The sequence below is a fragment of the Falco rusticolus genome, chromosome 8 (assembly GCF_015220075.1).
Source record: "Falco rusticolus isolate bFalRus1 chromosome 8, bFalRus1.pri, whole genome shotgun sequence".
NCBI classification, from domain to species: Eukaryota; Metazoa; Chordata; class Aves; order Falconiformes; family Falconidae; genus Falco; species Falco rusticolus.
This window is the reverse complement of record NC_051194.1, coordinates 984,694-1,010,711: the sequence shown is the minus strand read 5'-3', so window position 1 is coordinate 1,010,711 and position 26,018 is coordinate 984,694. Positions and strand designations below refer to the sequence as shown.

General features: G+C 49.7%; 2 protein-coding genes across 4 annotated transcripts in view; one reads left to right on the top strand and one right to left on the bottom strand.

The window, feature by feature from the left end:
* Window positions 1-24,852, bottom strand: part of SH3RF2 (SH3 domain containing ring finger 2) — a 41,442-nt gene extending 16,590 nt beyond the window's left edge. Inside the window, exons 1-3 of the mRNA XM_037396722.1 lie at window positions 22,483-24,852; window positions 5,281-5,550; window positions 948-1,271 (exon numbers count right to left, since the gene is read on the bottom strand). Coding sequence (XP_037252619.1) covers window positions 948-1,271; window positions 5,281-5,550; window positions 22,483-22,854 — 966 coding nt within the window. The 5' untranslated portion in view covers window positions 22,855-24,852. The remainder of the gene's footprint in view (window positions 1-947; window positions 1,272-5,280; window positions 5,551-22,482) is intronic.
* GRXCR2 (glutaredoxin and cysteine rich domain containing 2) overlaps window positions 1-26,018 on the top strand; it is a 53,780-nt gene that overhangs the window by 7,516 nt on the left and 20,246 nt on the right. For 2 of the 3 annotated variants that reach the window (XM_037396721.1, XM_037396719.1), the window contains 4 exons: window positions 5,912-6,006; window positions 7,274-7,997; window positions 17,205-17,339; window positions 17,444-17,583. The gene's annotated coding sequence lies outside the window, so the exon portion shown is untranslated. Of the gene's footprint in view, window positions 1-4,534; window positions 4,756-5,911; window positions 6,007-7,273; window positions 7,998-17,204; window positions 17,340-17,443; window positions 17,584-26,018 lie in introns of all 3 variants that reach the window. The other variant, XM_037396720.1, reaches the window with a different exon arrangement.

Genomic DNA, 26,018 nt, shown 5'->3' with positions numbered 1-26,018 from the left:
CGCCAGGGCTGAGATTTCAGGCAGCGATTAAACTTGATAAATTTTTTCAATTAAGCCCAATGCTTACCGTTAAGGATGAGCATTGGGGATGCCGGGGACTCTTTATATGCTTGAGACTTTACCAGAAAAATTGAAATACCAATTATTAACAAGAGCAGGTTTCTCCTTTCCTTTTAAGCATAGGGGTTAGATGAAAAAGCTGTGCAAGCAATCCCTGGCAGTACAGATCCGCTCAGCGCAGGGCAGCCTCCTCACCGATCTTACTGGGCATTTATTTGCTCATAACTCAGGGCCTGATTCTGCAGGTCCTGCCATGCCAGTGCAACTTAATTCTGTGAGGAGCTCAGAAAGGCTCATCATCAAAGCAACACAGGTGAACATGGGCAATGGCTGGTTTTAGCTTTAATTTTGCAAATGCTGAGAACTGCAGAACTATCTGGTTTTGATCTACATCTTGATGTGACAAAACAGATGTTTGCTTGCAGTGTGAATCCAAGCACACACACACGTGCATGTCTGAATGGACTGAGGCTCCATTAGCTCCCTTGGGAAGTCACGTTCCTTACTTCCTAAAATGAAAAATATTTTATTTTGCAAATTAAGCTCTCTGTTTTCTCCCCCTCTGCACATGGAGCTCACTGCAGTAGGGCAGAAATCAGAATGGGAATGTGCTTTACCAGTGTGCTTTGATAACGGATTTTCTCTTTTGATTAATTCCCTTGGGCCCCTGAACTCTGAAGACAGACCTTTCAGATTCAAAAAGAGTGGAAAAAAATCCCAGGCAGCCTGATGTGGGTGACATCTCTTACTGATGCTATCAGCACAGGTGCTTTGCCTTTGCATGTGTATGCTTTTTGCATTGCCACCTGCACATGGAGTATCCCTACCCAGGACCTGCATTTTGGACTCATACTGTTCCCACAGCATCCATGCTGCCACTTCCTTACCTGGAGAGGGCTGCTGCAGGGAAACTGTGCTTTCTCGCTGCTCTGGGTGGCCACGGTGGGGTTGCTGGAGCTGATGAGCACGGGGGAGCTGATCTCCAGCGCCTGCCGCTCAGCAGGCGCGTGGACTATCCGGTTGAGGGTGTTCAGGGCAGTGGTGATGGAGAACTGCCGCAGGCTCTTGCACCTGGAGTCGGGCACCTTGGGGAAAGCTGGTGAATCCGCGCCCTTTGCTTTGGGAGATGCCGTTCGGAGGGATGTGCACTTAAACTGAGGGGACCAGTGGCTTTTGCTGGTCTGCAGGAGTTGCCTTGCAGTGGTGTTTGGCTGGAAGAGACAAAGGGAGATGTGATGGCATGCTTCAGAAGTTACGCCTGGCACAGCCCAGCACCTGCTCAGTTGTTCCTTTTTCCTCTCTTTTCCTACCTGGCAGCAGAGCTGCCAGCAGATTTCAGATGATGTTACAGGTGATCTTTAAAAACCCGTGGCTCAGTCGTTTCCCTGGTATGTTTTCAGTAACAAATCCCGAATGCAAAATTACTGATGCAAAGCTGACAGCAAAATTGAAACTGGTTTGAAAAATGTGTTGCTTAGACAACATGTTACTGAAGCTGAGCGTTCCCCCCCTGCCCAGTACTTTACAGGAAGCTTTTTTCCTGTCAAACCCTTTGGCTTGCAGAGGTATAAGGAGAGCTGGCTGACTCTCTAGCAGCATTATAAAAAATTAACTCTAAATTAGAAGGGACATTTGGGCACATCTTTCTTTTCTACTTTGTGCTGGCATGCTTAGGTGTGACTGGCAGCAGGGTGTCAGTGCCCTGCAGCTGACTCGAAGTCAAGAGCTTGGAGAAGCCCTCACTGATGGTGACTTTCCCAGCAGAAGTAAAGCCACCCAGTTACGTCTCTGTAGGTCTAAACGTTCATGGCTTGGTCCTGCTTCCATTGAAAGCCTGGCTCATTAACCACTGGGTTTAATGAGGGAAGAGTCAGGCCCTGAGTCTGCATACAGGCAACGTTCAAACAGTATTTCTTGGGAACTGCTGATCATACAGTATTAATAGCAAAGGGCATGTGGTGACAGTGTTTTTTACCACGATGACTGCCAGAGGAATTAATCATGATTTACTGCTGACATTAACGAATTGCAAAACTTTGAGATTCTCACCCACTCATATGAGGCAATGTGCCCGACTCCTGGGATGGACAAGGCTGACTCTAACGCAGGAAAGGTACAGGTGTCTGTCAAGCATTATGATTTTAAAGCAGGGATTGTTTTCACATTTCCCTCCTCCTCACTCCTTAAAGCAAGGTTTAAAAACCATATTGTGTGCATCTGTACATATATAAGATAGCAATATTGTCATTTTTGTATGTAATTAAACTTTAGCCTAAACTGGAAACATTTTCCTGCCTTCTCTAAACACCAGGAGACACGATAAAATGGAGCATAAACCTAAGTGTCAAAGCCAAGAAAAGCCTGGCATCTCCCAAAACAGACCTACCTTTGCCTTCTCCATAATTAATTTCTAATTCCTTCGTGGCTTTATGTGGCCCTAACTAACTTATTTCTGTTAACTCCAGACTTAAGTAATTACTGAAACGAAAATGATTTCATTAAATGAAAAGACATTTTACAAAATGTATGAGAGCTTCAAATAAGATGTTTTACTAGTATCCTTTTATAAAATAGCCACAAAGAAGTGCTTGCTGTAATTATGGTGATTACAAGTATTAATTTTATTTCTAGGAATTCTTGTTGGTGCCACTTACACCCTGCATCTCAAGCTAAACGGCAGGAATACAATTAATGTCTAGACCAGTGCTAACGAAGTTCTGTCAGGGAGCGGGTGGCTTAAAGGTCTGCAGAACTGGAGTGCTGGGGATGCGACCCGTGATGTGCTGGTGGTGGCTGGGAGCCACTGTGCCCAGCCAACACCCCTGCAGCCCCCATGCAGCCCCGGGAAGCAGCTGGGGGGGGGCTCACAGGGCAGATCCACGCAGAGCAGAGCTACACAGGAGCTGGCTACAACAGAACCTGCTAAAAATGCAGTTTTGATGTTTTGCCTGAATTTTCCATTTTTGTCCCTGATTTTTTTGTCCCTGTGGAGGCTTTGCGGCGGTGAGGGACAGCTGTTGGCTGGCTACCCGCAGGGCTGGGGCAGGGGGCCCTGCCAGGCTGGAGCGGGGCTCTGCCCATGGGTGCTGGCATCAGCCACTGCCCGGCATGGCATTGGGTGGGCACGGTGGCGGTGGGGCTGTACCCCCAAAATGGGGAAGGGCCAGCCCTGCTTTGTCACCTAACGTGCCCTCTGTTCCCATCAGCCCTGCGAGGGTGGTGATGCTGTCACCCTGGAGGGCAGGAACATGGTGTCACCCGCCCTCCCTTGCGGCAGAGGTGGGTGCCAGGGTGGGAGAGGGCTCACCCTGCCATTTCGCAGAGCGGCCTCATCGAACACCCACCGTGGCGCGGTCCTGTCGGGTCCTGTTCAGCACAGATTTTGGTGTCTGTGTGTTCTGAAATGCCACCTTGTCTGGCCTAACTCAGCACAAAGCTCAAACTTGCTTTTAATTTAAAGGCAGGAGCGTGGCTGAACCGGGACTGTGGACACGAGTCTGAGGGTGAGGGCATGAGAAGCCTTTGACTTGCTGGGTGGTTTCCATGGCGTGGAAATGCCTCTGTAATTGCCACGCACACAACTAATAATACAAGTAGCACTGTAGCTAGGAAGCAAGAGAAAAACCCCTATGTAAGTGCAGAGGCAGTTGGTGTCATACTGCTGAGAACTTCCCATCTCTATTTCAGCAGCCAAGATCACCTGACATTTGCTGGAGTAAGGTATTTGAAATAATGCAGAGGAAAAAAAGCTAGTTTGTATTGACTGATAGGTACATCTCTTTGGAAAGATTTACACTCCTGAGCAGCCCAGCAGAAGTAAATTTTGTTAACTTTGAAGATGTTTTCATTTCATCTTGTTAAGGATATCTGCCTTGGGGGGGGGGGGGGAATAAAGAGAATTTACAGAAAAAAATTCATGTTTTTCTCCCTTCTAAACTAACATGCCGAGTGCTGCCACTGCCTCGAGGTTACTGCAGAAGGGAGTTGCTGAAGTGACTCCTTCAGCCTTTGTAATTTCGTACGGTAACAACCGACCACTGTCACAAAGCAGGGGGACAGGAAGATGCTCTTGCCATTTTGCAGAAGCGTCTGTTTGTTTAGATGTGCGCTAACTCCCCACGTGTGAACTTTGCTGTGGGAGTGGAGATGAGCACAGCCTCCTGATGCAAATAAACAGAATGAGTAAGCTGTGAAACAAAGGCAAATTGAGTGAAAGAGAAAAAACAAGTGAACGCAGACAGCAGAAAACCAAGGCAGGTGCCTCCTGCTAATAAGTGAATCCAAATGACAAAGGGAGGATTGCTGGCTGCCTGGCATCTCTGCATCTGCACTAGCAAGTTGAGCACCCACATTTTATAGAGCTGCTGGTGATGTAATGCTGCTGCTCTGAATGGACTTCTCTCTGTCAGTTCCTCCCCTTGATCATAAGCCACAACTGGCTCTCAGCTGTTTGATTTCTCTTGCCCCCTGCTAGCCACTCCACATCCAGCATGGACTCCCTGGGGAACCTGGCCTGGGCCACAGCCTCTCTCTCCTGCCTCTTCCCACCCATTAGAGCAGCTGTGCTGCTGGCTGGACGGAGAAAGAGATGACTTCTCTGCGAGGACACTGATGCCTCTGGACAGCACTTGCTGTTCTGCTCTGCCGTGCCTCACCTCGTTCTGACACTACAGGGGCAGCTGACTTTGCTGGGAGGTGCAGTTACTCAGAAGAGTGTGTCCTCTAACAGAGTAGAGGCAAGCTCTGTAGCCTTTGGGGAATAAAGGGAAATATAGTAAAAATTCAGCTCTGCAAATCCATGCCTCCAGTAGGCTGGGTATGTTCAAGCTGCATAAATGATGTATCCCCAGACCTGGAAGCAATTTTCTTTACTATGTCAGTAGGTGTCTTCTAGAGATCCTGGAGTGTTTTGGTCAAGAGAGAGCAGACTGCCACCGTTGGCCACTCCTCATCAGCAACAGCAGCATGATTAGAAGCTGAGCTGAGGGACTGCAATCGCTGCTCGTAGCAGGCACTAGCATCCCTCTCTGGATGCCCCCATCCTGCACGTACCCCCATGAGGCAGTCCTAGGAGGTTTAACTGCTGGTGGCAGTGTCTGAGCGGGCTTGGGAACCTCACTGATTTCCAAAGGGGAGCTCCTATGGAGTTGGGGAGTAGCAGAACAGCACACAGCCTAAAGAAGAAAAGCGCCCAGCCCAGCTGCTGTGGGGTGCTGTTACCTTATGAAACGTCAGGCAGTCCTTGTTTTCAGTCTTATCCCTGCTCCTCAGGTCAAAGCTGTAGAGTGCTCTGCCAAGGGGTGCTGGCAGGGGCAGGTGCTTGATGACTTGCACGGAGCTGGCTGGAAAAACGCCGCTGATCCCGTTGACCTCCCCCAGATACCAGTTCTCGTCCAGCTGACGGAGCAGCATGATGATGTCCCCCTTGTTGAACCTTAGCTCCCCGGGGTTGTGCCCTCGGTAGGTGTACAGGGCCTTGGCTCTTGGGACCTGTGGGATGAGAAACAGCCCTTGCAGTTCATCTGTGACAGCAATACTCACCATAGACAGAATTCCCCAAAAGCTTTCCCCAAAAATAATTACTGGGAAAATTTTAGAGGTCTAAGGCTTAAGCATGCATTTGCTGGGATTAACTACCCACATCCTTTCTTGATTTGTTTTTCTAATGAAGACAAGCTCCAAAATACTTATGCTAAATTTCTATCAAGATGAAAAGCAAGCTGAACTTGTTTAAGAATATTAAGAAACAATTAATGCCTTAAACTAGTCTTCCCATGGGATCTTATTGCCTGCTATATGGCCTCCTCTAATACAATGTCTATTTTAATGAACCCAAGTATTTCTATTTCAGAATGACCGGAGGTCTCGGCCATCGTCCAGCTTCCCTGGCGGCTGTCACCTGCGGTGGCCAACTGTGCATGTCTGCAAGAACATAGCAAGAGCAAGGTGAGTGCAGGTTACTGCTCTCCTGTGGTTATCGCCCTGCTGTAACACTGTGATTTTATTTCTGGGTTACAGGAAGACAGGCTTCTTAATATTGCTGTTTCAGTATAATATGAGAAAGAAGAGATATACCAAACCCAGAAGAGATGAGGGAACTTTACCGTCTTGACTCTCATAAAAATGAAACTACAGAGTTCACTTAAAATAACTGCTTTACTGACACTTATCTATACTCAAAACCTCAATTTAATACACAGTGCAACAGATCATTTAGACAGCTGAATAAATCCACAGCTGTCCCTAGCCCGGTGCTGTGAACCCACGCGGTACAACTCCAGGGCAGCCTGAGGGGTGTTTTTCCTGGGAGAAGTGCAGATACGCCACCCTTTTCTGTGCTCTGTGTAGCTGTTCTAGGTATGTGTTTGGGGGGTCCTGTGCACTGGAAATCAGCAACACTGAAAGGCTCAATCTTTACCTACTTGTGCTAAAGACAAGGCGGAGATACCTTTAGCATGTTTGTTGGATTAGAGTACTGCATCCCACACAAGTGCATCCTAGAACAAATACGCAACTTGAGTGTATTGCCATTTGCAACATCACAGTTGTGTATGAAATGCAAAACACCGAGTGTTAAGCTCTGTCCCGCTGGCCCATTGGCTGGAACCGAATGCTGCTCCTTTAAATGCTGGTCGGCCCTGAAGCGGTCAGGCAGCTCAACCAGGTGATCACTGCGGATCCCTTCCAACTGGAATCCTGTCCCGTCCCGTCCTGTTCCGTGTGTTTGAACGCTGTGAGGTGTGCCGTGCTCACAGGACAGGCTGCCAGTGGACCCATTGTCCTGTCATCTCTGCAGACAAGTTAGAAATAAAAGTTGGAAGAACAAATATCCTCATGTGTGTTTGTGGAGCCTCGATGGCTTAATGATGCCATTCTAGCACGGGCCCCTGTCAGTACGCAGCGTTTCTGTGCTGTACTGGGGGAGTGGGCCATCCAGCCTCACATCCAACTGGAAGCAGCAATCAAGATGATGCGCTCGGCTCTGCTGCACAGTGCGCCACTGGGAGAGTTTCCTTCTTTGCTGGAGGCAAACAGTGACTGTTTTTGGCATGAAGACAGACAGCTGTAACTAAACTATTATCTGAACTGTTAATGCTGCAGATATTGCTGTTTCCTTGAACTGTACCAGATTCTCAGCTTCACTAATATCTTGCGTTGTGGTTCATTTTCTTTGATTAATTTTGAATAACTGTTCCTCTGATTCTCATTGCAGGACCTTCACTGCAATTGGTAGGAATCTGGAAATAAGGAACAGATCCATTTTCTGGTTTCTGCCTGCTTTCCAAGACATGGCAGTAGCTGCTTCAAAGGATTCCTTGGACCAAGAGGGGAATCCTTGAATTTGGAATGGGAAAGTAGTTTTAAGGGTCCTGGCTGCCCCTCCTGTGCTGGTCGATGAGATAAAAACCCCATCAAGTGTCTCCTGGGCACCTGCAATGGAGGCAGCCACGGCTCTGCACCTCTGCAGCGTGGGAATCTGTGCTCTGCCTCGGGGGTGCCTGCCCTCACCGCAGCGGTGCCTCTGCACACAATGCACCCCTAAAGTTTAAGTGAAAATAAACCACATGCTGAGCTCTGTTTCTGGCCTCTATTTAGCTGCATGAGGTACATGCTGAGAAACTGGGAAGCTGTGATTGTCCACAGCTCCAGAACCTCCATCAGTTTTAAGCAGAGGTGCCGGTGCCCAGGTCAGCCAGGGACAAGAGGCTTTTCTGCTGCTTCTGTGCCAGTCTGCAGATTTACATTGTCCTTCCCCACTTTTTAGTATTTGTAATGTCACGTGTGGGAACTGCAGGAAGAACCTTTGCGGATGGCAGAGGAGCTCCATCGGTGGCCAAGTGCTTCAAACCCAGCTCTCTCCAGCTCTGGTCTGCTGGCTGAGATGTGTGGGCACCACGGGGAGCTGGTCCTGTCCCATGAGAGCTGTGCTGCACCAGGTGTGAAGGGGATAAAGGGGAGCGTGCTGGGGGGGGTGATGGGACCCAGGGCTGCTGGCTCTGCAGCTCCTGTGGGTGGATTTTTGTCTGTCAGCTGCCAAGTGCTGCGGCCTTTGAGCAGGACCCTGCACTGCTGTTTTTCCAAGCCATAGTCACCAAACCCCTGCCGACCTCGTGGGAGATGGCACATTTGTACCAGTGACCCAGTCAGGCTTTTCCAGCCTTCTTCTGTGGAAGGACATAAACCCATTTCGCCAGGTCTGCCTGTGTCAGTGCCCCGGGCTTGGGCAGGATTTCTGCAGGGCTCACGCCCCCATCAGCCACGTTTGGGAGGTCAGGAAGGTGGAAGACAGAAACTTGATAGGAGTTTCCTGAAGTGTGGAAAAGATCAAATTTTTCATGGAAATGATCTAGGTTTTGGGAAGATAACATCTTCCAGCACTCTCAAATACTGATGCTTGATAGGAAAAAGGAACCAAGAAGAGAAAAATGTCATGTACCGTGTTTACTTCAAAGCACTTGAAACAGGAAGCAATTAGTTTAATGTTTAGTTCTAATTAACACATTTTGTCTGGTAATTTGTGCTAGTAGTAAAGACGTGCACTCAGCTTAGTGACACTGAAAAGTACATTGCTGGAAAAAAAAGAAAATGATGAAAGTGAGACTGTGGCTAGCGCTGCTCTCCATCAGCCCCCCGAGCACGTATGGGACGTGGGGACCGTGTGCCAGGATGGGAACGCTCCTTGCAGACTTGGGCCTGGCGGCCGCGCTTCCACACACACAGAAACAGGCTGTGGGAATACAGCATCACGGGAGGGCCGTTCTCCTTCGGAAAGACTGAGCTGACAGACTCTCTGGTGTGAACCAAGGACAAGGAACACAGAAAGAGACTCTTGATTGCCTCAGGAGCAGCCAGAAAACAAACAGGACTCATGCAAACTGTGAAGCCAGGGCTTGTGAAGGAGGAGCGCAAACGGACGGGGATGATGAGAGTATGGTTGCACAGCAAAATAAAGCAAAACATAAAAGGCATCAGGAACGAGTTATGGAAATGTATTAAAAGTAAGAGAAACTCCGAAATGAAAAGCATGCCTGTTACTAACTGGGAAAAGTGAACAAGCAGTAGGGTGCTGAATCTGGAATATTCTTTCTTCAGCAAGAAAAAGGATGACACAGGCAGGCAGGCTGGAATAAATAACTGAAAACTAGGTAGGATAGGCGTGCTGGTGACATCAGGGCTGGCTGAAAGTTGCCTCTCCTGCTTGGATGGATGGGCTGTTTCTTCCTCTAACCATGGTCACAACCTTCCTTTCTTCACCTTTCATCCCACTTCCATGCTCTTCCAATCTCACAGCCATTCTGTTTTCAGGTTTCCATCTAAGCCTGGTTTTCTTTCCTGTCACCATTTCCTGGAGCTTGCAGACCACTGACATAATCTTACGCCTCGCTTTATAGAGCAGAGCGCTTGTATTCAGTCATTGAAATTTGTTGTAAAACTTTTGTGGATCTAAGTGATTAACAGTTAATGCCTACATGCTGCTTTAGCACCCAAAAAGTACTCAGAACGTTGGTCTTTTGGGGCTTGCTAGTAATTTCAAACACTTACAAGGTAACGCAGGTATATTCCTTCACAGATGTTTTGCTCAGGAACTATTGTGACGTTGGTGGCCCTTTGATCTGTACCACTTATTCCCTGCTAAAGCTCCCTGTACTCCAGGGAAGGGCTCTGCAGTTCCCCATATTTGGGGTGGGGAACCTCAGAATTGTTTCGAAGGGATGAATGGTGTTATGAAGAGATTTGGAGATTTATATTAGATATTAGAGGAAATCCTTCCCCATGAGGGCGGCGAGGCGCTGGCGCGGGCTGCCCAGAGCAGCTGTGGGTGCCCCATCCCTGGCAGTGCCCAAGGCCAGGCTGGACGGGGCTGGGGGCAGCCTGGGCTGGTGGCCGGTGTCCCTGCCCGTGGCAGGGGGTGGGACTGGGTGGTCTTTAACATCCCTTCCAACCCAAGCCGTTCAATGATTATTCCACAACTGGATGTGCATTTCTAGTTGTATAACAGGGAAAAACTGTAATCACACTGGACTGTTTCAGCACTTGATGACTGACATTTTCATAGTTACATATTCTTTGTAACTGCCAAAATATTTTTTTCTAATATTTTAATAGTCTGTTAACAGCAAAAATCAATGTAATTTAAACAAAGAGGAGAAGAATTTAAAGAAGCCATAGCAATACAAAGCATTTTGCTTTGGAACCAATTGAAATTAACTTGAAATGAAGGTTTTAATGATCTTCACTTCATAAAAAATAATAGTAAATAATTCAAGTAATTTTTAAGGCCCAAGTAATTTTTTCACAAGTCTATCTTTGTTGCTTTTTTTTAAAAAAATGTTCTTTGTCTGTTCAGATACTGAGCCAAAAATATCCCATTGATTTCCCAACTTTACTTAGGACATAAACCAAGCTTTTATCTATCCACATGGAGCAACCAGTGTGGTTTTCGCTGTACTTTTCACTTTCCTGCTTTGCAGGCCTTTCACAAAGTAGTCAAGCTGAAGTTTTCAGAAGGGCATACATCAGGGTCACTGTTTTCTAATGTGTTCCTAAGATGTAGAAAAGACAAAGAAAAGCAGCTAAACCCCCTGCAGCAACTGCCCGGTGTGTGTGGGGGGGCAGCCAGCAGAAGCCCTCCGCGGGAGCTGAGCTCATTGCTTATCGCTCCTCCTGGGGCTGAAACAGGCCGCTGTAGGTGCATCTCAGACCTGATTTCTTTCTCAGGCTTTGGCTGGTTTCTGTCCACTCCTGGATGTATAAGATCCTCTACAAGGCATCTGTTTCGCTTTATTTAAAGTAGGTTAATTGCAATGACAGAAACTGGGGTGCCAATTAAAGCTGGTGATAAAGACAAGGTGTGCCTGGAGGTAGATCGCTCCGGGCTAAGGGCAGAGGGAGAGGCTTTCCCAGGAGAGGACATGGTCGTGGGCGTGGGGTGAAGAGGGAGCTGCTTTGTTGTGATGGGTTTTTCTCCCGTTAGCATGTCCAGTTGCTTTTTGTTAATCCGAGGCAGCATTTTATTTCAGCAGGGTGGTAGCTGCAGCAAAATGTTCAGCCAAACACTGTAAATATTAGCAGCTCCCTTGCTGCAGAGTTCAGCACCTGTTTTTAAATTCATTTGGGAAAACACTGTGAGAAGTTCCGTGAAAAACTCAGCTAAAGGCGGTTGAGAAGTTGTGTAGAATATTTGCTGCCCTGTAGCAGAGAGGCAGCAACTACAAAGAAACATCACCGGTGAACAGAACAGGCTCTTTTCCCGTGATGCCATGCCATACTGCAGCTCTAGTAGCAATGCTAAATTAAATAAATGAGAGGGAGAGAGGAGAGTTTTTCACGTACTCCTATGTGAAAGCCTCTAAAATCAGTGGGAAGCTGAGCAGAAGAAGGGAATGCCATAGTACATCAGATTGCCCACTGGTACTTTTCAGGCTGTCAGGCAGATGGAGACCAACAGGATGCTTTGCCCAGACCTTTGGGCCAAGGGCAGCCGATGGTCACGAACCCAAACCCCTGTGGGTTTTGGTGCTGAGGAAATGCTTTTTTTCCTGCCTGTGGTGCCTTTGATGGCTGCAGAGAGCCTTGCCTCTCCCTCTCTCTGTCTTCTAGGCAGTTGTAACATTTTTCAACGCTGCTACATTTTTTTTCAGTTTCCCCCCCTCCTCTGTGTTCTTCTCTGTCATGCCCAAGTGAGACATGACCCTGCCCCCCGGAGGTATTTCAGTCTGTCAGAGCAGCTAGAGCCCCCTTGCCGTGGGGCTGCCTGCGGAGCTGCTGCGAGAGCCCAGGTGAGAAGATGCAGCAGGTGAACTCCGGGATGTGGAACCAGAGACGGCCTCTTGCATTGGTGTGCTATGTGGTGCGTAGTGTCTAGGTGAGGTACTTTTCTGTCCTTGGCCGTACTGCCAGCAGGGATGGCCATGGCAGATGCATCTCAAAGCGTTGTCCCCATTCTTAGTGGATTTAAGGCCATTAAGGGAGAAAATATTTTTTTTTTCCTATTTTTGGCATTTGACATCAGCTGCGCTAGGGCAGCCATCCAATGCATCTGAGTCTCCCTCCGTACAAAACAAAGAAGCAAATTAAAAATATGTACATGTGTGTGTGAGGAAGCAATTCAAAGCATCTCTTCATAGCTGGGAGAAATGCACACTATAATTATCTTAAATGAGCTAGTTATAACTTCCTTATTATTGGCAGTGGATTAATGTAAGACCACACACTCATAGCACTGGTATTTAAAAAAAAAAAAAAAAGAGAGAGAGAGAGAGAGAGAGAAAAAGAAATGTGTGAGGCTGGCTGGGGTGGTGGTCACCAGGGAGAGACATTCAAAATTGTCACCGTAGGAGGAAAGCAAAGCCAGGGAGTGCAGTGGAGAGATTTCTGATGGAGGCTGTGAATGCCTGTAAACCTTGTCCCAGGTGACTCCATTTAACCGCCCCCCGAGGAGCAGCATGGCCCCATAGTGACACTGTCCCTGCACAAGCAGACCGCGCCGCTGCCTGTGATACCCCGGGCTGAGCATGAGCACAATGCCATAAACCTCCCTGCACCTGGGATTTGTTTACTCCTTCACCCACTTCCAAGCAAGGCTCACTGCAAATGGCTTCAGCGAGACACAGCTAACGATGCTGGGTGGGATCCCTCTGATTCCCAGATGCTCTGAGTTCACCAGCATCCATGACTGTGTAGATGGACATATGGGATGAGTGACGAATTAATCCTTGGAATAGCTTATGGCTGTTGATGTCCAGGGGTGCTTCCTTCTGATTTTCTGCATGCTGAAGGGAGAGCAGCAGGAGCTGTTTTGGCAGGAGCGTACCCCAGAGCGCTGCCTGCTGCGGGCACCCCTGCTCCTGCTCCGCTGCCCGGGAGCAGCACTGGAGCTGGGACCCCAGCCCTTGGCAGGCGCCCTGCTGGCTCCGGCAGGGGAGGCAGACACATGGGGCTGAGGAGGCTGCTGGTAGGTGGATCAGGAATGGCCTCAGACGGGTTTGGACCTGCACCCAGGTGGTTTCCCAGCTCTGATTTTCATAACTCCACACAGGGAATGCCCTGGAGTGGCTCTTCGCTGTGCCTCGTCCCTCGAAGGTAGACAGCCACCACAAGCATGTGGTCTCCTCCCCCACTGGCTGAATGTCTTTGCAGTAAATACCGAGGGCCTGATCCTGATCTGGGTTTCATGGGTGTTGCCCCACGTGCAGGGAAGCAGTCACCCCCTTGGACCCTGTGCGGGAGAAGCAGCCCAGGTGTGGGATGCCTGGGAGCCCCGGTCCCCTGAACTGGAGCAGCGGCGGCACTGCCGGGCTGTCCCACCCTGGAAGAAGCTGGTTGACCAGAAACTGACCCAGGACACTGCAGGTGAGCTGTGACAAGCCGGGCCAGCCCCACTGCATCACCTGGAAGGTCTGAGGGGATGGAGAAGATGCAGAGGGGAGATGCGCCCGTCCTTGGTGCACAGTCCACGGAGCCCACATGAGAGGCAGCTCAGCCCCGTGCTCTGCACGAGCTCTGCCTTCCCCTCCCACCCCCGGCACTGCGTTATTTGTGCAAAGAGCTAAACAGCTGTGCTGTGCAGAGGCAGCGATATTCCTGTAGATACATGATTTCTGTAACACGTAACAGCCTCCTTGAGAGGAACAGTTTATTTCTAGGATAGCGCCAGGAAGAAAAGAAATCCAGTCCTGGATGTCTTCCAGTTCGATTTTTCCCCCACTAGGTACTGTGGGTTCGGTTTGCAGGTGTTTTTTGATTACTTTTTATTTTGGAGCAGGACTGGTGTCAGTCGGAGGGGACTGGCACATGGGTGTGCTGCACGAGGTGGCATCAGGGGTGCCGGAACCAGGATTCACCAGGACTTGCTTTTTGGGGAAGCATGTTGAATTGGGTCCTGCAAGCCTCTGAACTCCATGGCACCAGCTCTACGCCTAGAAGCAGGAGTCCAAGTACAGCCTAACAGTTAAATTGTACTGAGGTGCTCGAAAGAACTTCCCACTCCAACACCAAAGGATGGAGAAGGCTCTTCCTACCAACCCTATAAGAACTGCGTGGTGTGAAGAGGTGGTATGTGGTAGGTGAGGGCACATTTCATTCCCAAGATCCACAAGCGAGTGCTAGAGGTGTACCGGCGCGGCTAAAGAAATGTTACGAGTATCTCTGCTCTCGACTGGGCCCAGAGTGACCCATCCAGCTCTGCACAGAGATGCTTGCATCTTCAATGCGGTGACCCCCACAGTGCAGGGACAGGCTGTTCCACAGCACACATGGAAACATCTAGAATACTCAATGCATGAAGGAAATGGAAAGCTTGTGTGCTGACCCCGCCATGCGGGCGGTGAGGGCAAGATGGCCAGTGGTCCCCATGCTCAGGCACGGTACATGTTACCAGAGGCTAGTGCTGTGCCAGGCACTGTACAAGCACAGCAGATTCCTGCCCTGGAGAGCCGGCAATTTAAGAGACTGTGCAGATGAAGGTTGGGGTGATGGTGGAGGTACTCTCCCTGCGTTACCTGCGGGGATAGTACCAGGGGAGTGTGAATGACTCACCTAGAGGCAGAGAGCAACTCCAGGACAGATCTGAGAGCACAGCCCAGGCCACGATCCTGATGAGCAGTGATTTACACACCATGAATGGAGAACTGGTTATTACCTACGTTCTGATGCCAAAGGACATGCTGGCTTTTCATAAAGAGATAATCAACAACAACTGCCATACATTTTGATTACTAACTTCTGCAAGCCGCCTTCAGCATCCTGCCACCGACTGCCCACATTTCAATGGGATGAATGAGCCCCACATAGTCTCCTTTGTGTACTCAGTTAGCACAGTTTCAGGGCTCTTTAGGATCCAGTTGGGTGAAAAGAGCTGTCTGAATGTAAATTAATTGCCATTACAATTCTGTTTTTCTGCTTTTCAGCAGAGGCGATAACTTCAGCCTTGTCACAGAGAACAAAACCATCAGAAGTGAACTTGTCATTTCAATCTCTTCGTATAATTATATTCTGAGGATTCAGAGAGCTGGGTGGTTTCTGCATTATTTCTCCCCTCAGGAGGATTGCTCCCATCTTCCAAGCACAAGCTGACTGAGTGCACCAGGGAGAACAGAGTTAGTCCCCTCCCGCTCACGTTGGTGCTGGAGCTGACCGGATCTGCCCCGTTCCCTCTGGGGTTTGCCAGGACGTGAGGCCAGCGCTGGTCATGGCTAAAGCTGGTGGCCCTCCTGCACCGTGAGCCAACAGGCCGGCATGGGGGCAAGCTGGAGGTGTCGATTGTACAGAGTTAGCTGGGTGTGGAAAACAGCATCTTAAGTTACAGGTGTAAGTGGGTGTGATTTACAGACTGAGGAGATTAAAGCAGCTGAAGGAGTCTGCAGAAGCAGGTATTGGAGCCTGTTGCTGAGGGTGCTGGGGCTGGTTTCTGTGCTGCAAAGTCTGTGCATTGTGGGCGCTGGTGGCGGCGAGCGGGAGCCCTCCCACCGCCTGCCAACTGACCCCCTTTGGTGTGACACGGCACCAGGGCTGCTGCCACTTCTGAACTTTGCCTGTCCTAACTCTGGCTTTGCACTGCAGGAATGAAACGGAAAATGGGGAAGAAGACTGAAGAAAATACAGAGTAACTTCTGTCACGGAGAGGCCCAGTGGGTGCCCTGTTGGTGATGGCTGAGGTGCTGCTGCAGACGCCCAGCCTGAGAGGGTGCCTGGCTGCCTGCCGGTGCTGTCCCCATGGCTCTGCGGGAGGACAGTGCTGGGTCAGGCTTCCCTTTGCCCCAAAAGGGGTTCAAGTGGGCAGGAGGGGTGCCAGGGGCACAAGGCAGGAGCTGTTCAGTGGGAGGGGAGAGGGCAGTCTGGCTCAGGGCATGGCAGGGTGATGCTGGGGACCAGCGTTTGAGCTGCAGTGTCTGCACGAAACCTTTTTGCATCTCTTCCACTCATTGCTGCTATCAGATGTTTTTGTCTCTGCTGCAGTCAGCAATCTCGGGCAATGGTTGAGTTGTGTGTCATGGTTTTAAGCCGTGCAGAAAACAAACTGTGTCAGCCCTTGGCGTGCCCGGTCATGATGCTCTGCCTCAGCACCGCAGTTCTCAGAAGTGGCTGTTTACTGTGCAGGGAGGAAACCTGCATCCCGCTCCCTCCTGCTGCTGCTGAGCCCTGTCCCTGCCAACGCGTTGCCCTGCCTGCGTTGGGGACGGGTGCTGTGGCCACCGCTGCTCTCCCTGGCCTGGCAGCAGTGCTGCCCTGCTGGTGCCCTGTGCCTTCCGACTGCCCGACAGCCCAGGACTGGGTTTTCATAGTATTTCAAGGAAGTCCTTAATTAGTGATGGTACCTCTCTCCATTAGCCTGCCACCTCCACTTAGCAGCCATTTTGATGGTAAATTAACGGCTGTCATGAAGTGATGGCCGCTAGCTGGGCCTTGCCTCAGCTGTAGGCTGAGCCCAGGAAGGACACTGTCCACCTGGCCTTGGGCGTCCTCATCTTGCCCAGACATGGGGCTGGGTGAGGGAGCTGCTCTCCCCTTCCTTACTTCCATCTCCTCGGGAGACCGACTGACTCCGCAGCCCAGTTACACACGCTGCACGCCAGTGTGGTTTCCCAGCAGGTGAGGCTTGCTCTTTCCTCCCTGCAAAGCCAGTGAGAAATTCTGGGCCCATCAGTTGTTCATGGCCCAAAGAAAACCCCCTTAAAGGGGTTGGATGGCCAAAGGACGCACCTGTCTCTTACAAACAAGATCGTAAACTTTGTCCCCTGTGCCGACATCAAAAAAACGGAGGTTCCCCAAATCAGGGTAAGCGCAAATCTCCACCTACAAGCTCCTAGGGAAAAGGTTTTCTTAAAAAAAAAAAAAGGTCATAGTTCTTTGTTCATTTGCCCAGTGCCTTGCTCGTGGGCTCCTGATGGTAAATGGAATTCCAATACCTGAAAATTAGTAGCAGCAGAACAAAGTCCAGTGTTCAGTGCCAGCACCGCAGTTTTCCTACAGTGAAGCAGTGCCACAGTGAAGGGGGAGCCAGGCAAGGTACAGACGGCAGCAATAAATGGGTTTTCTCCCTGCCAGGGTCCGGTCTTGCCTCTCTCAGGACATCTTTTATCTCCAGCCCCAGCGCATCGGCAGAGCTGCACATGAACATGCCTCCTCCTCTCCCTTCCCTCCAGAGTGGAAAATTACAAACTGAGGCCAATGACCAACTTTGTGGACCCAGGGATGTCGTCCAGCCACCAACAGGGAAACTGCGAGAAGAGGAGGACTCTCAGAATTCCAGCCTCCTGCCTGACCACGATACTTAGCAGGTGAACACACATGCTGAGAAACCCTGCTGTTCTATTCCTGACTTGCCATCTGAGCCTGACTCATTGCCTTGGTAACAAATTAAAACACTTCCATGTGTTTGCAGCTCGGAACCTAATTTTGTAAAACCAGGGAAACTGGACCTCGTGGAGGTCCTTCGGCTTTCCCCCGCTCTGCGGTATCACCTGGGAGTGGCCCCGTGTCCCGCCTTGCTCATCCTTCGAAAGTATGGAGGGCTGTTTGCTGGTAAGTGAAATGGACCTGAATAGTCTTAAAACAATCACGCACCCACCCCAGCCCACTGCAGAGCCACCCTCACACCACCCTGTCCTGCCTGGAGTGCAACAGTGCCACCTCGCATTTACAGTGCAACTGGGTGTTTCATCCTTTGTCCCATCAAAACGGTGTTTTCTTTTTAAGCTTTCTGTAGGGAGCCTGTCATAGCCCTCATCCCCTGACCCTGAGGCTGTGGCTCTGCCCCACACTCCTCTCCGACAGAAATGAATGGCTCAGTCTCCTGGTGTAACACCAACTCGTTCTCGTGGCTGCAGCAGTGCTTGCAGCTACTGTGAAGCTTCCTGCTTCTGTGCTCCCAAATCTGTTGTTGCACGCACAGCTTTTGGGGCGTGTATTGTCAGGCAATCTATATCAAGGTGACTTCACTCTCACTTTGCAGTAGATAAAAGTGCTAAAACTACATGCAAAGGTGAAAAAAGGCATACGACAGTATCCTGCGCAAGGTGCAAGCCAGCACTGTGCAAACAGCTCCTTAAGCCACACTCGGCATTTTTTTAGAATGAGACAAACCCCGATGGGATGTGGCTGTGGAGGAGAATTGGGGCAAGCCCTTTCTCCCAGAAGGCTGTAAGGCCAGCAGGATTGTTTTAGCCAAATAAAGTGGCTCCACTTCCAGCTGAGGGACCCTGTGGCACAAGCAGCCAGAACCCACAGCACTGCTGGGCGAAAGGATGCTGCCCCTCTCCAGCAGAAAAGCAGCTGATGACACCTGTTCAGTCAGAGCCAATGTGCCTGTGTAGAGTTTCTGGGTTTCTAACATCTGCGTAGTGCTTGTCCAGCCTGAGGTGATATGACATGCGTCATGAGGTCATTGCCGTGACTGCACAGGAACTACTGGGCTTTTGCACAGCGAGTGGGTCAGGAAACATATTTGCCTCTGGGTGCAGATGAGAAGGTTGCTTTGAGTAAGGTTTCAAAAAGATCCAGCAATTAAGTCCTGTCTGTCAAATTTGGAAAGGAGTTGGAGATGTTTGTGGAGGAGAAGAAAATATCAAGACACAGGCACTATATATAGACGTCCGTGTGAAGGTGGCGATGTTGGAGCGCAGTGTATTTTTATCCCAATAGAGGTGTTATCTGTCTATCTCCCATGAAATACTGGAGGGGGGTGTTACAGCACTGAGTTCATGCAAAGAGAAAACAGCCGAAGTCACAGTTAAATTTGTGTGGTCTGTGTTTTCCAAAGGCAAGATGTCATACTCGGGACTTTTCTCCTCTGGCTCACTGCCCTGTATTTGTTGCATGACAAAGTTCATCATCCAAGTAGCTGTCTAGTGGCCTGGATGGATTTTTGCCGTGTGCAGGGTATGGTTTAGGTTTGCTACTCATCAGAGAAGTACGGGAGTTTTGTGTATACCTCAGCACACACAATCTTTCTGTTCTCTCACCAGCAGCAAAGCCATGTTTAGCTTACATCAGGGTTGAGGCCAAATAAGAAGGATGCTTCAGCACAAGATGTAACCACATCTGGCACATGCCAGGGGCGGTTCCGAAGAGTTCAAAGGCTTCAGTGTAGATTAGTTACGCATTCACCTCCTAGCAAATCCTTTTATTCTTAAATTCCAGACAGTTTATTATGTGGAGATCCTGAAAATCCAAAGTCTTGTCCTCTGCATAGATGTTAAACGATCTTAAAACCTGGCCAGACATCCCGGGAGCTGCTGCTGGGCAGTGCCAGCGGTCCCAGCACTGCACTGCCTGAGCGGCTGCTCCCACGGTGGCTGCTCAGGGCCCATCGGATCCCTGCGAAGCACAGCCTGTGCATCAATAACGCACGTATGTGCCCACGTGCATGGACCCGGCATGTGCCCACCCCACATCAGCACATAGGAAGTGGATTCAAAAGGGATTTATATGCTAGAAAATAAAAAATAGTTTGGGATGGGCTGTAACTAGAATACTCCCTGCTTTTTAAAGGACTGGCTGTGTGAAATTCCTGACTGAAAAATGAGTATTGCAGTACTGCTAATTCAGAGCTCTTCTGGGGCCTGCTTGCACTTCCCTCTCGGAATGGAATGCGTTCTTGGCTTGCTTGGTGATGAGGGGATTTATTTTACTTTTTTGTCTTCATGGATGCTCATGAGGATGAAGAGCAAAAAGCTGGCAAGGAACATCTCTGCTGAGAAAAGAAACTTTGCTCAAAGTTGTGAATTTCTCAGCTCCATGGAGTAAAGGAAGTTTATTTATAGAATGGGTTCTTTGGTGAAAACAAAACACATCCTGTATCCTGCTTTTGATGGCATATCTGGCTGCAGTGCAGCATGGTGCTCGTTAATTTTATTTGCTTTGTAGCACCAAGTGGTGCATAGTTTTAGCAGTAATTAGCGGACTATGCAGATTGGGGCAGTCTTTCTTTGGAGAGTACACGACCTTCCACTGCAGTTGCAAATGGATACTGCATTTAAGCGTACCAAGGAAAGCAGTTGTGGTGGGATTAACTGTGGCGGAGCAGGATTGCACGATAGCTGTTCTCACTGTGATTCTTGACAAAAAGCATCTGTTCTGCCTTTGGAATGGTCTGGAGGCCTCTGCTCACCCAGATTACTTCAGATGAACACCCTTCATGGAACTCTAGCACTCCGCAGTGTAGGGAGACCTTATGACTGCCTTGTCACTTTGCAGCACACAGGCACTTCCAGATGAGGCCTTGCTGCTGCCAGGTGAAGCACTGCTGTCACCGGGGGCCGGTTCAGGGGAGGCTCCGCATGCGTGAACACCCCACTGGAGCACGTAAAGTAACACCTAGTCCTGTCTGCGTGTAGTTATAACCACCAAAACATGACTAATATGTTACATTCTTCACCTTGCAGCTGAGGATTCCGAAGTGTTTTATAATTCATTAACTAATTAAGTCTAAAAGCATTTCAGTGTAACGTGTTTTTATATCCCTTTGCTGGAGAGGCACAGGGAATCGGAGGGCTATCCCAGTGCCGCGTCCCCGCGCTGCAGGGAGCGGGGCCCCAGCCCCTTCACTGGTGCTCGCTAGCTCTGCTGATGCCCAGGAATTTGGTCTTAAAAGGGTTTTGGGAGCTGCAGACTGATGGATGTTGCCATTATGTAATATCAGCAACAAGTCCCTACCTGACCTGAGAACTAGTAAAAGAAATGTGAAACAGGTGAGAGAGAAGGAAAAAAGATGAGCGTATTTGTGCTTCTTTATCTACAGCTCGGGGAGGCGGGTTGGAAAACCTACAAATCTCATTTTCAGCTGAGATGCCGCCCGTAACGGCAGTGGCTGGAAGCTGTGGCTGTCCGATGGTGTGTCCCGTGCGCAAACGGCACCAGCAGCCCCTTGCCACTGCCCTGGGGAGCTGGTTTGCGGCGAGGGGCCTTGCTGGCCGTGGCTCTGCTGCTGGCAGGAGCCGGCTGACACCGATGGAGCAGGGCCAGCTGCGGCGGAGACTACCAAGCCCCACAGGTCACGGCAGCCCAAGGACCGTGCTTACCCTCGCCCTGCTCTGTTGTGAACTCCGGCCACCACCCACCTCATGGGTGCTGAAGATGGGAGATGGCTGCTGGGCTGCGCTGTTGCCCACCCACCCCTACACCCCAGCACCAACAGCACAGCATCGCTCCGTGCCTGCAGGGACTGAGCTATGTCTTGCCTTAAGCTAAGGCATAATTCACAGCTGCCGAGGTGCATGAGGGAGAAACGGATGGCCGCTTCCAGGCCACCCCAGGTTGCCCACCCGGCCCAGGCTCTGCCTCCGTGCGCGGGCAGCGTGCCTGCCTGCCTGCCAAGCTGTGGGCTGGGCAGGGCTCCCAGGAAAGGCACCCAGTTCCTGTGTCTCAGGGCCATGCTGCCCTGTTTCCCAGTGGGAAAACCTGAGAGGTGCCTGGTTTTGATGTGTGATCCATCCAAGACGCCTTAACACTGCCACAGAGGTTCCCTGGGATACGCACACCAGCTTGTGCCCACACGACCTAGGGGGTCAGCTCCGCCGCGATAGCCACACACGTGCACCCCTGTAGCGCAGGTGAGAAAACCTGTCCTATGTCTGCCTGGGAGTTTATAGCTCTGCAGTTGTGAAAAATGCTCTGAGAATTAACAGCCGTTTAAGCAAAGCTTTTGAATATTATGGAGAGGTTTGTGGAGACATTGTACAGAAGAATAGTTTGGGTGGGAGAAGTGGAAATCCAGGAATATTATGCAGGAAAGGTGAATCCACAAGTCAGTCTCTGCCCCAAATTCAATCTGAGCCAAGCTCCTTTAACAGGTCTAATATCATGTCCTCGTTATTTAAGAACAGCTTTTGTACTGTTAAAGAAAATGACAGAAACATCTTAGAATTTTAAAATCAGCCTAGTTTACTAACATAAAGTTGGTAAGTTAGTTGAGTTTAGTATTTTTGATTAGTAAACCTCAGAGTATTTTGCCATGGACATAAGCATCATTAGGTGTTCTCCTTCCTTTCCAATGGTGGGGGAAACTGAGGTGCAGCAATGGGAAATACCTTTCTCTGCCTCTTAACAGTTACAGCTTTGCAATTACTGATTTAATTGCTATCATTCAAAAATTGTTACATTGCCTGAAAGTCAAAGCACCTGAAATGCCCCCCAAAAGTCAGAAACCACCTGAAAACTCCTAGGGAAAACAGCTGCTGTGAAGTTTTTGTAAGGAGAAGGGCAAGCTGGTTTTGTCTCAACCTGAGCGTGCAATTACTGCTGTGATGAACTTTAAATAGTCAAATACACAAGGAAATAGCAGACAGATTTGCAAACAAAATGATCTCTCTTACTTCAAACATTTCTGCAATACTGCTAACAGGAAAGTTTCATAGCTTTTGGCACACAGATAGAAAGCTTTCTATGCTTACAGAGAGAGTAAAGAACGTGGACCCTCCTTACCCCTTCCATGTGGATCCTGGGATTGGTCAGCAGCCGGTGCTGATGAAGTTGCAACCCCCTGGGGACTCTCCTGATGGAGGCAGGGGAGGACAGGACCCCTGACCTCTGGATTGAGCCAAACCTGGTAATGTTTTGTCCACACCTGACTCCATCCAGGAGGCGAATGAGGAGCAGGTTGGAGGGCAGCTGCTCGATGCTGCAAAGGACAAGGGTCCTGCACTCGGGGCACCTGAGCTCCTTCTGGGTTTTCAGGATCCTCTGCAGACAGGGCTTGCAGAAAGTGTGCTGGCAAGGTAGCACCTTTGCTGTGGCATCGAGCTTTTCAAAGCACACAGGACACTCCAACAGGTCAAGGAGCGCTAAATCATCCATCTTCAGTGCAGAGCTCTGTCACAAGCAGAGCCATCCACATGCCCCATCCACTGGAGCAGGCTGATATGCCTTCCTGCGCCTGCAAGAACCACACCAAAATCCTGGGCTGAAACAGCTATCCTGCACAGAGGGAGAGGGAGGAGGGAAAAAAGAGCAGAACTTGACTGCTGGAGTATGTAATACATCCCACCTACATTGCAAAGCAGTGCCTCACCAGCCAATTTGCAAATGTATACTTTGCGCTCACATCCAAGTTTGAAGTGAGTCACTTGTGACTCAGTATGCGCGAGGGGACGACGTTTGGGCTGGCACCAGAGGCAGGTCCTGCTCGCTGGGCAGACAGATCCCGCAGCTCAGATGGGGCGAGCTGGCTCCCCACTGCCGGCTGGGGCAGCGCTGGCTGCAGCAGGACAGGATGCTCAGCCTTACTTACACAGTACACAAAGTTGTCTTTAATGCTTCCTGGTCTGCGGATCATAACTGACACAACAGTAAAAAAATTGCTAGCTCAGGAGATGAGTCCATGATAAACATCAGACTGGACCTGTTCACACTGGGCTCCGGCTGAAAGCAGCCACTTGCTGCATACATCCCTCGCACACCTACATGCCACCTCGTTTTTCAGATCAGTCCCAATTAAACTTTCTCTCTACCCATTTTGACAGCAGTTCTATAAAAAGTCCTTCAAACACAAACACTCTCCGGAGGTACCTGGCAGAGACGCGAGGCACTCCGCAGTGCCATCCTCGCCCAGTTTGGCTGCCTCAGCTCTCTGAAGCAACCCAAGACGATTATTCCTCCCACAGCCTGAAGTCACTCAACCTGTTCAGCTCCCCCGGTGCTGCACGCTGGTTGAGACTGAAGTGCACACCACGTCGTGATTCAAGTCTGGACTTGCGGCAGCCATGCATCCCCACGGCGCAGAGGACGCCCCGTGCCCACCGCTGGCCAGCTGCTGGAGCAGCCACGTGTGCCAGACCTGACCCAGCCTCGGCCTTCTGTGCCCTCGGCACAGGGAGCAGCCTCTCCAGCTGCTCATCCCTATGGATGCTCGCCTCAACAGCAACCGCTCTGTGCGGCAAGAGGGAAAAGCCGAAAAGCATGCGTTTGTTAGCTGACTCCCTGTGTGACCTTCAGTGCCATCACGACGCGCTCCAGCAGCTCCCGGCTGTTCCCACTCCCGGGCTGGTGGGGCAATGGGTTCTGTGCTGGGATGCGGTGGCCACAATGAGGTGCCAAGTGCGTCCAGCTCCTGCCACAGCTCCCCGCAGGAAATGTGCCCACACGCTGCAGTGGGACCCAAACCCAACAACAGCAGTGTGGGCTTTGTGCCTTCTCACCCCAGTGAGGCACTGGCTGTGGCATGGGAAGGCCAGGGGACATTTCATGGCATCTGTGATTTGCATTCACTTTATCAGCTGAATTCCTGTCTTGAGGTCTGCCTTGCTCACACATACTGATGGATTGCCTAATGAGAGCAGCAGATGTAGTGAAGATCCAAGATAGTTTTCCTTATAATCCTTGCCATATCTCAGTTGTGTGTTTACAACCTACAAGTACGACAGATATTAAAGGAGGAGAGTTAAATCTGAAGGAATGGTTTCTCCTTGATCCTCTCACAGATAACGCTACCAGATTGCACATAACGTCCCTTCCCTTTTCGCTGGAGGACTCATTCAGAAGTACAGAGTGGAAATAGTTAATGTGATTTTTCAGAAGTTCCTCCCCCCAGATCATGATTTTGTCAAAACAAAGGGTTTTTTTCTCTCTCTCTTTTTTAAAAAAAATAGTGGCCATTTGCTAAATTAAAATGTTGACAAACATCTTCAGGATAATGCAAGAAACCAATGACCTCACTCTGTTTCATCTTGAGTTTCCTTTTACTTTGGTATTTCTTTGTAGTCTGTCATATGTTGATTTGTGCTTGGCTGACTGAGTGCACACTTTTTAATGAATGTTGCAAATAACATCATCTTACCTACTGGTATTTTTAAATGCAATGCGTGACATAAACTATTTTGAAAACAAAGGTTTTGAAGGTTGTTTTTCTTTCTTACATATTCTTCCATATTTGTGCTCTGTGATTAACACTCATGTCATATTTTCATCTGATTAGAAAGGAAACAGAATCATGAAATATTTTGCAGTGGGCAAGTAGTGGTGGAAATGAAGTTGACCGGCTAGTTTTTTGCACGCCAGTTAATGCTAATCTCTGATCAGATCTGTTTTGTGAGTGCTTCTTCAATTTTTCCTAAACTTTAAAGGCCAGTCTGCTTTAGTTGTGCTACCAAAACAACAGGCAGGACTGAAACTGCTGGGGAGCAGAGTGTGCATTTTGCAGCACAGTTCCTGGCAAATTCCCAAAGGAAATCAGCAGCTGCTGCCCGCACACCTGGCACCTCGGGAGGGCCCAGCCCAGGGGATCCAGCGGCGCTGAGTGTACTCGAGGGATCCAGGGGGATCCGGGGGGTCCAGAGAGCACTGTGCCTGCAGGGTGGCCAGGCCAAGGCAGCAGTTACTCTCTGGGCTCCTTGCAGGGCTGGGTCTTGCCCCTCAGTGCAATGTGCAGCTGTGGGAAGCATGCAGTGTTGTCCATCGCTTCAGAATGCCACCAGGTGCTAAGCTTGGGGCAGCCTTTCCCCCTGAAGCTGAGAGTGATTCCATCCCCCTCCCTGGAGCAAGCAGGCTGCAGGTCACCGAGGCAGGGACAGGGGCTTTTTCCAAGCAGGAGTTTCTAAATTGCCTGGTACAGCGAAGCGAGGCTCTGATCTTGATTGCAGTCTCTGCATTCTGCTGCAATATAAAAGTTGATGATGCTAACACCTAGCATTTATATAACACTTTAAATCTTCAAAGCACTTTCCAAATGCTAATTCATCTGTGGAACGCCCCTCGGGCTAAGCATCACCCCCACTTTGCATGGAGAAAACCAGGAGATGAGGCCACACAGCATATCAATGTCCAATTTGGGATCATGATGTGAGGCTTTCCTGGTTCTCCACTTAACACTCAGACCATCCCATTGAACTTTATTATCTGCCTCCGCCTCTCCCTTGCAATGTGTCTCGTAATTGGGGTTAAAAAGCAAAGGCAGAACTAGAAAGCTGCTGGTCCTTCCCTTTCATTTTAAAAGTCTCTGTTTGATGCTGGTGTTGTAATTAACT